Here is a 15483-nt window from a genome sequence, read left to right on the forward strand (position 1 = left end):
TATTACTAACTGCGTGTCTTCGCCAGGTAAGGGCTGAGACGTCTGAGAAATACCGACAGACGCAGGAACCCGGTTCGCCAATGGGCATCCGCCTGCAAGCCCGCCCGCCCGCAGAGATCAACATGAAAGCATTTAGGACGACTCCCCCTCTCCTCCACACGAAGGGGCAGCAAAGGGGGCGAGTCACCAAAAGACACGACTGTGAGCAGAGTGTACCATTGGGGCGTTCACGTGTAGTGCTCCCGAAGACTCGGAGCGGAGTCGCCACCTGAAATCCCTCGGTGGAGGAGAAAGGGTTGGGGGCAGGGCGGCGGCGGCGGGGGGTCTCTCAGGGAAGCCTGACTCAGCGTACAGGAGGAGGAAGCCCGGAGCCAGCCAGCCAGCCAGCCTGCCTGCCTGCCCTCAACCCCCTCCTGGCCGGGCTCATTCCTCCCTCTGCCCGCCCCAGCTCCGCGGGTACCTTTCCTCGCTCTTGTTTTTCTGCTTCTTGCCCATGGCTGCGCTCGCAACCGTCTCTCAGAGGTCTGGGTCTCTTTCCTTGCGCAGGGCCCGGCCAGCCACATCCACACGCGCCTGGGCACATATGGTGAGAGAGAGGCCGACGCGATACCGCTGGCAGGCTGACGTGCGCAGGCGCTTCCCGTCTCGCTCGGCGCGCATGAGGAAGAGGCGGCACGAGGAGCGTCTCGCTTGCGCGTCTGATTCTGACGGCGCTCGCCAACCCGTGGACGGAGGGGGAACTGCAGTACGAGCGACACCTTCGAATGCAAAAACAGAAGCCGGAGGCGCACCCGTAACGTCAGAAGAGCCCTGCTGGCATGCTGCGTCTGATGCTCGAGGTAGCATTAATCCTCCACGATCAAGCATGGATAATTTCTTCTTTGTATTCCAATTCCCTCCGAACACCGTCCCAGCATATGTATATAATCTGGCCGTTTAAGGTTAACACTTCGCACTTCCGAAAAAGTGAATAGTGTCCACGAAAGCTTGTGCCAGAATAAATCTGTTACCCTTCAAGATACCACAAGACTGTGCTATTTATCCTTCATGTATTCGTTTAATCCCCTTTTAAAGCTGTCTAAATTGGTGGCTGCGAGCACATCTTCTGACAGCAAGTTCCATAGTTTAGTTTTAACTGTGCGAAGAAGGGCTTCCTTTTGTCTGTCCGTTAAACTTCATTGGATGATCGCTTTGGATTCTCGCATTATGCGAGAGGGAGAAAGTAATACATCACAAATACAAATACTGAACAGCAAGCAAAGTGACATTGTGGGGGAAGAGGGAGTTCAAATCGGTCTGTGGTTTCCTCCATCTGTAATTCTGGCCCTTATTCGTGTAGAGGTCAGAGATGTGTGAATAAGTGGAAAAATAGAAAGTTTCACATTCAGCCCCCTCCCAGTGGAAACATCCGCAACAGAAAGTTAAGAGGAAATTAGTCTAGCATCTACTACATTAACAGGAGGCCTTTATTTAGAATAAATTAACATTATATTGCTGAATAAAATAGATTTTCGCTTAATTGTGCATTCCTGCATTAGTTGCATGCCTTCAGTTTTAATTCATTATTTATATTTAAATGCTACAGCATGTAATTACAAACTTGGAAATATAATACAGCAAGCAGACACCCACAGGAATCATATTTCTTTTATAATATGTTACAAGGTAGCTTCTGTGAGCAGTACTGACTCCATTTTGAAACAACCCAAAACCCCACCTACAGACTGAGAGCATTCACAAAAGGCCTGGGTCAAGTAACCATTTCCTGATAGACTTCTTCAAATGCATTCCCAGAGACAAAGGTAGGGGCAAGACTAAGCAGAATATGAATGCTGGATGACAAGAGTCATACCTGGTCATACACATGCTAATGCAGCCCTGTTGCTGAACTCCAAGCTGCATCAAGTACAGCCATCATCCCAAATCACCCTCTTTTGTTCCCATAGCAAGTAGATCTTTAAATAAGATGATACAAAACCCCTCAAGTTTGAGGGAAGAGGAGGCTAGCTCCCTCTCTCTCCCTTTTAAACCAGAAATACAGAGCATACTACACATTCCAGCTTGCGAGTGCAAGCTGCCATGGGTGAGTGCTTTGCCTCACTGTATTCTTTTCCTCTTCACCTAAGACCAAGAGTTGCAGTGCTCCCCAGTTCTGCTCTACAGGAAAGGGCTGCAGCCCAAGGAAAGGTATATTGCCTTTAAAGATTCCCTCTACTCTTTCCCCTGCTGTCTCTGTGTGTATGCTCGTAAGTCTCAAAAAGTCTATTTTTCAGTCTTGAAACTGCTTCTAAGCCTCTACTCGCTCAGCTAATTTCCCCAAAACTAGCTTGGGCCTTTGTATTTGTTTCAACCTCAATAAATTTGCCATTGTGGTGTTATCCCCTTCAGTGCTGTAAGTTTCTTGAGTAAGAATCGCCTTACTTAGCCACAGACGCTCTATTGCCAATGTCAAAAGATTCCTTATAAGCGGGTGCAAGTCTCATTAGAATGTGTGCAAGTTTGTACACCGGTCTAATGAGAGCACATCACGTAACAAATATGTCATGTATGCCAGGTATTTTTGAGAAACTGCCTGATCCTATGTGTATTTATTCAAAAGTAAGTGCCACTGAATTAGTGGTAATTGGGACTTGCTGGGACGGTGTAAAAGCCGGAACGGAACGGAACAGGCCGGAACGACCCCATTATATTAAAAAACCATACTAAAAACAGTGGCATGTGTTAGCAACACTTGGGAACAATATTTTAGGACTAAAACTATGCCAATATTATATCACTATTAACCCCAGAACTCCCAAAACAACGTCCGGAACAGAATGGGATGGCCAGAACAGCCACTACTGAACAAGCGATATCAACCAAACTCACCAGTCATGCATAACTCCATGGCAGGGATGCAATAAGCCACAAAAGGTGCAAAGAAACTGCGTTGCGATAACCGTTCCGCGCAAAGCGCATATTGCGCAGAACGGACAGGGACAGCAGCTTCCAAGTGAAGTATGTTAATCAAACTCACCAGACACACATTACTAGGTGAGCCTGATGTAATAAGCTCCAAAAATTGCCCCCAAACCATGTTCAGATACCCGTTCCGGGCAAAAACGCGTATTGCCCAAAATGGGCCGTAACGGTAGCTTCCCAATGAGGAAAGTCAACCAAACTCACCAGATGCACATGACAAGATGGGACAAATATAGAAAGCTCCAAAAGTTGCCCCGAAACCACGTTCAGGTACCCGTTCTGGGCAAAAACACATATTGCGCAAAAGGGCCGTAACGGCAACTTCCCAAAGAGGTGAGTCAACCAACCTCACCAGACAAACATTACTTGGTGAGCCTGATGTAATAAGCTCCAAAAATTGGCCCCAAACCACGTTCAGATACCCGTTCCGGGCAAAAGTCTGTATTGCGCAAAACAGGCCGTAACGGCAGCTTCCCAATGAGATAAGTGAACCAAACTCACCAGATGCACATAACTAGGCGGGACAAATACAGAAAGCTCCAAAAGTTGCCCCGAAACCACGTTCAGGTACCCGTTCCAGGCAAAACGCTTATTGCGCAAAACCGGCCGTAACGGCAGCTTCCCAATGAGGAAAGTCAACCAAACTCACCAGATGCACATGTCACGGTGGGACAAATATAGAAAGCTCCAAAAGTTGCCCCAAAACCACGTTCAGGTACCTGTACCGGGCAAAAACACGTATTTCACGAAAGGGCCGTAATGGCAACTTCCCAATGAGGTGAGTCAACCAAACTCACCAGACACACATTACTAGGTGAGCCTGATGTGCAATATGTGTTTTTGCCCGAAACGGGTACCTGAACGTGGTTTCAGGGCAACTTTTGGAGCTTTCTATATTTGTCCCACCTAGTTATGTGCATCTGGTGAGTTTGGTTGACTTTCCTCATTGGGAAGCTGCTGTTACGGCCCATTTTGCGCAACACAGACTTTTGCCCGGAACGGGTTTCTAAACGCGGTTTTGGGGCAACTTTTGGAGCTTTCTATATTTCTCCCACCTTGTCATGTGCGTCTGGTGAGTTTGGTTCACTTATGTCATTGGGAAGCTGCCATTACGGCAATACACATTTTTGCCCGAACGGGTATCTAAACGTGGTTTGGGGCCAATTTTTAGAGGTTATTACATCAGGCTCACCTAGTAATGTGTGTCTGGTGAGTTTGGTTGACTCACCCACTGGGAAGTTGCCGTTACGGCCCTTTTGCGAAATATGTGTTTTTGCCCAGAACGGGTACCTGAACGTGGTTTCGGGGCAACTTTTGGAGCTTTCTATATTTGTCCCACCGTGACATGTGCATCTGGTGAGTTTGGTTGACTTTCCTCATTGGGAAGCTGCCATTACGGCCAGTTTTACGCAATAAGCGTTTTGCCCAGAACGGGTACCTGAATGTGGTTTCGGAGCAACTTTTGGAGCTTTCTGTATTTGTCCCACCTAGTTATGTGCATCTGGTGAGTTTGGTTCACTTATCTCATTGGGAAGCTGCCGTTACGGCCTGTTTTGCGCAATACGCGTTTTTGCCCGGAACTGGTGAGTTTTGTTGACTTTTTTGCCCAGAACGGGTATCTGAACATGGTTTCAGGGCAACTTTTGGAGCTTTCTATATTTGTCCCACCTAGTTATGTACATCTGGTGAGTTTGCTTCACTTATCTCATTGGGAAGCTGCCGTTACGGCCCATTTTGCACAATACACGTTTTTGCCTGGAACTGGTATCTGAACGTGGTTTCGGGGCAACGTTTGGAGCTTTCTATATTTGTCCCACCTAGTTATGTGCGTCTGATGAGTTTGATTCACTTATGTCATTGGGAAGTTGCCATTACGGCCCATTTTGGGCAATACGCGTTTTTGCCTGGAACGGGTATCTGAACGTGGTTTGGGGGCAACTTTTGGAGTTTTCTATATTTGTCCCACCTAGTTATGTGCATCTGGTGAGTTTGGTTCACTTATCTCATTGAGAAGCTGCCGTTATGGCCCAGTTTGCGAAATACGCGTTTTTGCCTGGAACGTGGTTTGGGGCCAATTTTTGGCGCTTTGGATGTGTTCTTTGGATGTGTTCTTTCCCTATTAACAGCTGCTACAAAAGCCCTTGGAAATATAAAAGGTCTCTCTGAGCAGTCATGTTCTTCATCAAACTGGATTTGGTCAAAAGTTGACATACTTCTAAATATGAAAGCCAAAAAGAACCACTAGTATATTCGTCTCATATCCTAGCATTAAAGTCTCCCATTACAATAATTGGGCATAAAAGATACTGTTGATAACAGTATCTAAAAGGGCCTCCAATGTGTCCCAGATGTTAGCAGGATAGTAATTGGATCCTCTGGGGGGATATATATGTTTATACATGTTAGTCTGCCCCCTTTTGGATAGTCAACTGAATGGCTTGCAAAAATGGTGAGTCAGTAACTATTTCCTGGGTCACAACGTTTAGACTGGCAGATATACCCAAAGCAAGGCCCCCACAGCTCCTCCCTTTCTTGAAAAAAAAATTTTTTTTGCTGGTACTGAGAATATTTGATAGCCCTGTAGTTCTATTTTTTGTGCCCTGGTTTCTTGTAGACTAAATATATGAAAGTTGGTCAGATATTGTACAAACTCCAAATCATTCAGCTTGTTCTCCAACCCCGCGATATTCCAAGACAGTAGTTTAAGCGACTCTGTTTGCACTTCCAGATGGAACCTTTTAGTTAGATCAGGAGGTGAAATTTGATTGTTACATCAACTTTTATCTAGGTCTTGTCAATCTTCACCAGGGCTCAGTTTCAGTATGCTACACGGCTTTGGTTTAGTGATTTCTAAGGGGATATATTCACCAACTGGGCTCAGTGTTACTTTTCCTTCATATATCGCTGTTATCAATTTGCCATCCTCATTAAGCAGTTGAATGAAGCATGCAGAGGGAGGAATATTCAATTTGAAACCACGTGGCTGCCTGTGTAATGGCGAAGGTCATAACCCCAAAAGAGAGCGAATGCAGAAAGCCATGGTAAGGCGGCATGATTTTTTATTAATTTTTATTTGCTGAATTGTCATGGCTTCCCTCAAAGAATACCGGAAAAAGTAGTGTGGTGAGGGTGTAGAACTACAGTTCCCAGTATTTTCTAGGGAAAAGGAATAGCTAATGATCCAATTTAATTCTTTGGTATACATATGTCCTCTGCAGTTATCAGTGGGACACCAGAGTAAACTGTTTTGTTGCTTTCCTGCTACTTGTACCTTTCCCCCCTTCCCTTAAACTTGCCCTCTAATCTTGAGCTTCATAAAGTTTCTAAATTTAGAACCTGAGGTTTGACTGCATATTTTGACAACCAAAGTTCTTTCCCCTACATGTCAAACAGTGACGCCAGAAAGGCCGGGCAGAATTCCGGGACCAAAAATACAGTCTCTCCCCCCCTGCCCCTGCCACTCTCCCCCGTGCCATCTCCCCCCTTACCCCTCCCCTTTTAAAACTTCCTTTTAACTTTTAAAACAGGTTGGGGCACGTTGCCACATGGACAGAGGTTCGCAGCACAACTGCAGCTGTGCTCTGCAGTGCCCAAACTCTTCTAAAAGTTAAAAAAGAGAAAAGATCCTGATAAGGAGGTAGAGTAAGTGTGTGTGGGAGAAAGACTAGACGGAGAGCTATGCTGGGGGGCGGGGTGGGGAACATGCCGGTGGGGGGAGAGAATACTGCCCAGGAGTATGCGTGTGACCTCCCCCTGACATGTGTCTTGTTCGGGGGCCATTCAAGCCAGGCGGCAACACCCATGTTGGACCCAGACTGCTCTCCCATGCTCCTGACGTCGACCCAGGAGAGATCAGGGGCAAACAGGCCGAACTCCCACACACCAGTGAACAGGGAGTTGGTTGGTTGCCCCCAGTCCCAGAATGAAAATCCACTTCTGTCACTTTGACTTCCTCTTGCTAAAGGGATCTGGTGAACTGAATTGAGAGCAGGGTTGCCAGAGGCCAAGAAGGATAGGGGTTCTGCACCTTTGAGAGCTGCCAAGAGGGTGAATGCGTGAGAAGCGGCACTTGGTGAAATGCCCTTTTCTACACACATGTGAAAGGCACAGTAGCCCAGTTCTCTTTGGTATCTGGTCACCCTGAGACAGGGGTAGCAAAAGGAAAACATAGTGCTGCAGACGGATTGCATCCCCCAGCAACACAGCACAGCAGGATAGAAGTTCTTCTGCAATGGCATTGCCTTGGTGTGGGGCTGGACTTGCGGTCAGGATGGTGGGGAGCTCTTAGGGTGGGCTTTTCCCATGCACCAAGGACACTGGCATGGTGGGGAGGGTGAAGGCTGTAAGAACCATGAAAACCCCAAACACACACACACGGTGTTATTATTTATCATAATTTATTTATTAATTGTTATTGCTTAATCTCCCCTGATAATTGAAGAGGGTATTTTTGCAAGTAAAAGGGTTGTTCGGGTTAATTCACTCGCACTTATTGAAAGTCAGGTAAGTGCAGGAAATGCATGTAGGACTAGGGCAAGTGAGCAACTTGAGGGACCTCTCTGGTGATTGGCAACTGGCAAAGACTGTGGGACCTATTGGAAGAAAACACACTACTTTTTGGGCTAAGTCAACACAACTGCTCAGAGTTTTGGGGGCCCAAAACTAAGGAAGGCCTCCCCCTATACACCTACAAAACTGAGGCTGTGGTGGAAGGGAGTGCCAAACCTGATTCAGCACAAAAGCCCAAATTAAATTTCAGAGCAGCTCTTGGAAGCCAGGTGCCAGAAGTGAGTGGGGTTGAAGGAAAAAAGCAGATGTTTATTTCTTTCTTCATTTTATTTAAAACATTTATTGGCCACATTTCAGGGCAAGAGACCCCAGACAGAGGCTTACAATAATAAAATACACATTTTCATTGGAGAACTGCATTAAGCAATTGAAAACGAAGGCTTCCCTGGTCTCCCCTTGATGGGCCATCTGGCCAGTAAAGTGTGAAGTCCAGCAATAAGGGGTCCCCTCCCTTTGAAGGCAGTGCTTTCCTTTCACATCTTTACAGCAGAACTTCCAGGCATCCCTTCTTCGACACCTGCATTCCCTTTCCATTCAATCCATCCAGCAGGTGGAAAGCAGAGAAATGGCCAGGGAAGTCTTCATTCAGGACAGCCAGGAGGGCCTTGATTTCAAAAGTGTAGCAGACAATCAACCTGGCATAGAGGAGTGAAAATTTACAATCAACAAACGAGAAGGAAATAAAACACAAAAACAAGTGCAATCAAAGCCAGTGTAATATGTTTAGAGGGTTGGACTGACCTACCTTGTAGGGTTGTTTCGAGGATGAGATGGAGAGGAAGATGACGATGTAAGATGCCTCAGATTCCGTGGAAGTGTTAAAAATCAAAGCCCATCACATGAAGGGGAGACAGAGGAGGGGAGAATGGCCCCTAAAGAGTGAAGGCCGGCAAGAAACAGTGCTCTCCCTTTGAAGGGGTCTCTGGCCACTGAAGTGTGCAGATGGGCAATAAAACAGTGATCTCTATATAAAGAGGAATCTGGCCAGTAAAGTGTGAAGGCTGTCAATAAGCACTTCTCTCCCCTTGAAGGCAAGACCGGCTAGTAAAGTGTGGTGTCCTGCAATAAGCCCTTCTCTCCCCGGAAAGGGAAGACTGGCTGGTAAAGTGTGGTGTCCTGCAATAAACACTTCTCTCCCCATGAAGGGAAGACTGGCTGGTAAAGTGTGGAGTCCTGCAATAAACACTTCTCTCCCCATGAAGGGAAGACCGGCTAGTAAAGTGTGGTGTCCTGCAATAAGCCCTTCTCTCCCCGGAAAGGGAAGACTGGCTGGTAAAGTGTGGTGTCCTGCAATAAGCATTTCTCTCCCCTAGAAGGGAAGACTGGCTAGTAAAGTGTGGTGTCCTGCAATAAGCATTTCTCTCCCCTTGAAGGGAAGACTGGCTGGTAAAGTGTTGTGTCCTGAAATAAATCACCTCTCTCCCTTTATTAATTTATTTATTTATTTATTTATTACATTTTTATACCGCCCAATAGCCGAAGCTCTCTGGGCGGTTCACAAAAATTAAAACCATCATAAAACAACCAACAAGTTAAAAACACAAATACAAAATACAATATAAAAAGCACAACCAGGATAAAACCACGCAGCAAAATTGATATAAGGTTAAAATACAGAGTTAAAACAGTATAATTTAAATTTAAGTTAAACTTAAGTGTTAAAATACTGAGTGAATAAAAAGGTCTTCAGCTGGCGACGAAAAGAGTACGGTGTAGGAGCCAGGCGGACCTCTCTGGGAACCCTAACCCTAACCCTTGAAGGGAAGACTGGCTAGTAAAGTGTGGTGTCCTGAAATAAATCACCTCTCTCCCCTTGAAGGGAAGACTGGCTCTTAAAATGTGGGGTCCTGAAATAAGCACTTCTCTTCCCATGAAGGGAAGAATGGCTAGTAAAGTGCGGTGTCCTACAATAAGCATTTCTCTCCACATAAAGGGAAGACTGGCTAGTAAAGTGTGGTGTCCTGCAATAAGCACTTCTCTTCCCTTGAAGGGAAGTCTGTCCAGAAAAGTGTGGTGTCCTGCAATAAGCACTTCTCTTCCCTTGAAGGGAAGTCTGGCTAGTAAATTGTGGTAGCCTGAATTAAGCACTTCTCTTCCCATGAAGGGAAGACGGGCTTGAAAAGTGTGGTGTCCTGCAAAAAGCACTTCTCTTCCCTAGAAGGGAAGACTGGCTAGTAAAGTGCGGTGTCCTGCAATAAGCATTTCTCTCCCCTTGAAGGGAAAACTGGCTAGTAAAGTGTGGTGTCCTGAAATAAGCATTTCTCTCCCCTTGAAGGGAAAACTGGCTAGTAAAGTGTGGTGTCCTGCAATAAGCATTTCTCTCCTCTTGAAGGGAAATCTGGCTGGTAAAGTGTGGTGTCCTGCAATAAGCACTTCTCTCCCAATGAAGGGAAGTCTGTCCAGAAAAGTGTGGTGTCCTGCAATAAGCACTTCTCTCCCAATGAAGGGAAGACTGGCCAGTAAACTCTGGAGTCCTGCAATAAGCACTTCTCTCCCCTTGAAGGGAAGTCTGTCCAGAAAAGTGTGGTGTCCTGCAATAAGTACTTCTCTTCCCTTGAAGGGAAGACTGGCTAGTAAAGTGTGGTGTCCTGCAATAAACACTTCTCTTCCCCTGAAGGGAAGTCTGTCCAGAAAAGTGTGGAGTCCTGCAATAAGTACTTCTCTTCCCTTGAAGGGAAGTCTGTCCAGAAAAGTGTGGAGTCCAGCAATAAGTACTTCTTTTCCGTTGAAGGTAAGACTGGACAGTAAAGTTTGGTGGCCTGAACTAAGCAATTCTCTCCCCTTGAAGGGAAGACTGGCTGGTAAAGTTGGTGGCCTGATCTTAGCAATTCTCTCCCCTTGAAGGGAAGACTGGCCAGTAAAGTGTGAAGGCTGGCAATAATAGGTCCCCTCCCTCTGAAGGCAGTGCTTTACTCTTTCGTCTTTACAGCAGAACTTCCAGGCATCCCTTCTTCGACACCTGCATTCACTTTCTATTCAATCCATCCAGCAAGTGGACTGCAGAGAAATGGCCAGGGAAGTCTTGGTCCTTGATTTCAGAGGTGCAGCACACCATCATCCTGGGACAGAAGAGTGAAAATCTACATTTTATTTTTTAATTTATTGCACTTATATACCGCTCCCATAACAAGGGCTCTCTGGGCGGTTTACAGAAATTCTAAAATTAAGGTAAAAACAAACGAGTATACAAAATTTAAATTCTAAAACACAGAACATACCCACATAAAGAATTAAAAACTGTAAATCCACAAATGAAAGGGGGAAAAGTACAAAAACAAGTGCAATCAAAGCCAGTGTAATATATTGCTTAGAGAGTTGGACTGACTTACCTCGAAGGATTTTTTTTGAGGATAAGATGGAGACGAAGACGACGATGTAAGATGCCTCGCTTTCTTGGAAGAGTTAAAAAGCAGAGCCCACCCCATTAAGGGGAGTTGGGGGGGACACTGGCCAGTAAAGTGTGGTGTCCTGCAACAAGCACTTCTCTCCCCTTGAAGGGAAGACTGGCTAGTAAAGTGTGGTGTCTTGCAGTAAGCATTTCTCTCCCCTTGAAGGGAAGACTGGCTAGTAAAGTGTGGTGTCCTGCAATAAGCATTTCTCTCCCCTTGAAGGGAAGACTGGCTAGTAAAGTGTGGTGTCCTGCAGTAAGCATTTCTCTCCCCTTGAAGGGAAGACTGGCTAGTAAAGTGTGGTGTCCTGCAGTAAGCGTTTCTCTCCCCTTGAAGGGAAGACTGGCTAGTAAAGTGTGGTGTCCTGCAGTAAGCATTTCTCTCCCCTTGAAGGGAAGACTGGCTAGTAAAGTGTGGTGTCCTGCAGTAAGCGTTTCTCTCCCCTTGAAGGGAAGACTGGCTAGTAAAGTGTGGTGTCCTGCAGTAAGCATTTCTCTCCCCTTGAAGGGAAGACTGGCTAGTAAAGTGTGGTGTCCTGCAACAAGCACTTCTCTCCCCTTGAAGGGAAGAATGGCTAGTAAAGTGTGGTGTCCTGCAGTAAGCATTTCTCTCCCCTTGAAGGGAAGAATGGCTAGTAAAGTGTGGTGTCCTGCAGTAAGCGTTTCTCTCCCCTTGAAGGGAAGACTGGCTAGTAAAGTGTGGTGTCCTGCAATAAGCACTTCTCTCCCCTAGAAGGGAAGAATGGCTAGTAAAGTGTGGTGTCCTGCAATAAGCACTTCTCTCCCTTGAATGGAAGACTGGCTAGTAAAGTGTGGTGTCCTGCAGTAAGCATTTCTCTCCCCTTGAAGGGAAGACTGGCTTGTAAAGTGTGGTGTCCTGCAATAAGCACTTCTCTCCCCTAGAAGGGAAGAATGGCTAGTAAAGTGTGGTGTCCTGCAATAAGCACTTTTCTCCCTTGAAGGGAAGACTGGCTAGTAAAGTGTGGTGTCCTGCAATAAGCACTTCTCTCCCCTTGAAGGGAAGAATGGCTAGTAAAGTGTGGTGTCCTGCAATAAGCTTTTCTCTCCCCTTGAAGGGAAGACTGGCTAGTAAAGTGTGGTGTCCTGCAATAAGCATTTCTCTCCCCTTGAAGGGAAGAATGGCTAATAAAGTGTGGTGTCCTGCAGTAAGCATTTCTCTCCCCTTGAAGGGAAGACTGGCTAGTAAAGTGTGGTGTCCTGCAGTAAGCATTTCTCTCCCCTTGAAGGGAAGACTGGCTAGTAAAGTGTGGTGTCCTGCAATAAGCTTTTCTCTGCCCTTGAAGGGAAGACTGGCTAGTAAAGTGTGGTGTCCTGCAATAAGCACTTCTCTCCCCTTGAACGGAAGACTGGCTAGTAAACTGTGGTGTCCTGCAGTAAGCATTTATCTCCCCTTGAAGGGAAGACTGGCTAGTAAAGTGTGGTGTCCTGCAATAAGAATTTCTCTCCCTTGAAGGGAAGACTGGCTAGTGAACTGTGGTGACCTGCAATAAGCTTTTCTCTGCCCTTGAAGGGAAGACTGGCTAGTAAAGTGTGGTGTCCTGCAGTAAGCATTTCTCTCCCCGTGAATGGAAGACTGGCTAGTAAAGTGTGGTGTCCTGCAGTAAGCATTTCTCTCCCCTTGAAGGGAAGACTGGCTAGTAAAGTGTGGTGTCCTGCAGTAAGCATTTCTCTCCCCTTGAAGGGAAGACTGGCTAGTGAAATGTGGTGTCCTGCAATAAGCATTTCTCTCCCCTTGAAGGGAGGACTGGCTAGTAAAGTGTGGTGTCCTGCAGTAAGCATTTCTCTCCCCTTGAAGGGAAGACTGGCTAGTAAAGTGTGGTGTCCTGCAGTAAGCATTTCTCTCCCCTTGAAGGGAAGACTGGCTAGTGAACTGTGGTGTCCTGCAATAAGCATTTCTCTCCCCTTGAAGGGAAGACTGGCTAGTAAAGTGTGGTGTCCTGCAGTAAGCATTTCTCTCCCCTTGAAGGGAAGACTGGCTAGTGAACTGTGGTGTCCTGCAGTAAGCATTTCTCTCCCCTTGAAGGGAAGACTGGCTAGTAAAGTGTGGTGTCCTGCAGTAAGCATTTCTCTCCCCTTGAAGGGAAGACTGGCTAGTAAAGTGTGGTGTCCTGCAATAAGCACTTCTCTCCCCTAGAAGGGAAGAATGGCTAGTAAAGTGTGGTGTCCTGCAGTAAGCACTTCTCTCCCTTAAAGGGAAGACTGGCTAGTAAAGTGTGGTGTCCTGCAATAAGCACTTCTCTCCACTTGAAGGGAAGACTGGCTAGTAAAGTGTGGTGTCCTGCAGTAAGCATTTCTCTCCCCTTGAAGGGAAGACTGGCTAGTAAAGTGTGGTGTCCTGCACTAAGCATTTCTCTCCCCTTGAAGGGAAGAATGGCTAGTAAAGTGTGGTGTCCTGCAGTAAGCATTTCTCTCCCCTTGAAGGGAAGACTGGCAAGTAAAGTGTGGTGTCCTGCAGTAAGCATTTCTCTCCCCTTGAAGGGAAGACTGGCTAGTAAACTGTGGTGTCCTGCAATAAGCTTTTCTCTCCCCTTGAAGGGAAGACTGGCTAGTAAACTGTGGTGTTCTGCAATAAGCACTTCTCTCCCCTTGAAGGGAAGACTGGCTAGTAAAGTGTGGTGTCCTGCAGTAAGCATTTCTCTCCCCTTGAAGGGAAGACTGGCTAGTGAACTGTGGTGTCCTGCAATAAGCATTTCTCTCCCCTTGAAGGGAAGAATGGCTAGTAAAGTGTGGTGTCCTGCAGTAAGCATTTCTCTCCCCTTGAAGGGAAGACTGGCTAGTGAACTGTGGTGTCCTGCAATAAGCATTTCTCTCCCCTTGAAGGGAAGACTGGCTAGTAAAGTGTGGTATCCTGCAGTAAGCATTTCTCTCCCCTTGAAGGGAAGACTGGCTAGTGAACTGTGGTGTCCTGCAGTAAGCATTTCTCTCCCCTTGAAGGGAAGACTGGCTAGTAAAGTGTGGTGTCCTGCAGTAAGCATTTCTCTCCCCTTGAAGGGAAGACTGGCTAGTAAAGTGTGGTGTCCTGCAATAAGCACTTCTCTCCCCTAGAAGGGAAGAATGGCTAGTAAAGTGTGGTGTCCTGCAGTAAGCACTTCTCTCCCTTAAAGGGAAGACTGGCTAGTAAAGTGTGGTGTCCTGCAGTAAGCATTTCTCTCCCCTTGAAGGGAAGACTGGCTAGTAAAGTGTGGTGTCCTGCAATAAGCATTTCTCTCCCCTTGAAGGGAAGACTGGCTAGTAAAGTGTGGGTCCTGCAGTAAGCATTTCTCTCCCCTTGAAGGGAAGACTGGCAAGTAAAGTGTGGTGTCCTGCAGTAAGCATTTCTCTCCCCTTGAAGGGAAGACTGGCTAGTAAACTGTGGTGTCCTGCAATAAGCTTTTCTCTCCCCTTGAAGGGAAGACTGGCTAGTAAACTGTGGTGTCCTGCAATAAGCACTTCTCTCCCCTTGAAGGGAAGACTGGCTAGTAAAGTGTGGTGTTCTGCAATAAGCACTTCTCTCCCCTTGAAGGGAAGACTGGCTAGTAAAGTGTGGTGTCCTGCAGTAAGCATTTCTCTCCCCTTAAAGGGAAGACTTGCTAGTAAAGTGTGGTGTCCTGCAATAAGAATTTCTCTCCCCTTGAAGGGAAGACTGGCTAGTAAAGTGTGGTGTCCTGCAATAAGCACTTCTCTCCCATAGAAGGGAAGACTGGCTAGTAAAGTGTGGTGTCCTGCAATAAGCACTTCTCTCCCTTGAAGGGAAGACTGGCTAGTAAAGTGTGGTGTCCTGCAATAAGCACTTCTCTCCCCTAGAAGGGAAGACTGGCTAGTAAAGTGTGGTGTCCTGCAGTAAGCATTTCTCTCCCCTTGAAGGGAAGAATGGCTAGTAAAGTGTGGTGTCCTGCAGTAAGCATTTCTCTCCCCTTGAAGGGAAGACTGGCTAGTAAAGTGTGGTGTCCTGCAATAAGCACTTCTCTCCCCTAGAAGGGAAGACTGGCTAGTAAAGTGTGGTGTCCTGCAATAAGCACTTCTCTCCACTTGAAGGGAAGACTGGCTAGTAAAGTGTGGTGTCCTGCAGTAAGCATTTCTCTCCCCTTGAAGGGAAGACTGGCTAGTAAAGTGTGGTGTCCTGCAATAAGCATTTCTCTCCCCTTGAAGGGAAGACTGGCTAGTAAAGTGTGGTGTCCTGCAATAAGCATTTCTCTCCCTTAAAGGGAAGACTGGCTAGTAAAGTGTGGTGTCCTGAAGTAAGCATTTCTCTCCCCTTGAAGGGAAGACTGGCTAGTGAACTGTGGTGTCCTGCAGTAAGCATTTCTCTCCCCTTGAAGGGAAGACTGGCTAGTAAAGTGTGGTGTCCTGCAGTAAGCATTTCTCTCCCCTTGAAGGGAAGACTGGCTAGTAAAGTGTGGTGTCCTGCAATAAGCACTTCTCTCCCTTAAAGGGAAGACTGGCTAGTAAAGTGTGGTGTCCTGCAGTAAGGACTTCTCTCCACTTGAAGGGAAGACTGGCTAGTAAAGTGTGGTGTCCTGCAGTAAGCATTTCTCTCCCCTTGAAGGGAAGACTGGCTAGTAAAG

The 15483-nt window shown here is 46.7% G+C and overlaps 1 protein-coding gene across 1 annotated transcript in view; it reads right to left on the reverse strand.

Annotated features, from left to right (window-relative positions):
• The window catches only part of EIF5B (eukaryotic translation initiation factor 5B), a 30795-nt gene extending 30178 nt beyond the window's left edge, over positions 1-617 (reverse strand). The window contains exon 1 of the mRNA XM_063126274.1: positions 461-617. Within this exon, the coding sequence (XP_062982344.1) occupies positions 461-495 (35 nt within the window). The 5' untranslated portion in view covers positions 496-617. The remainder of the gene's footprint in view (positions 1-460) is intronic.
• Positions 618-15483: the final 14866 nt, after the last annotated feature.

Source organism: Elgaria multicarinata, chromosome 5 (genome assembly GCF_023053635.1).
Source record: "Elgaria multicarinata webbii isolate HBS135686 ecotype San Diego chromosome 5, rElgMul1.1.pri, whole genome shotgun sequence".
Classification (NCBI taxonomy): Eukaryota; Metazoa; Chordata; class Lepidosauria; order Squamata; family Anguidae; genus Elgaria; species Elgaria multicarinata.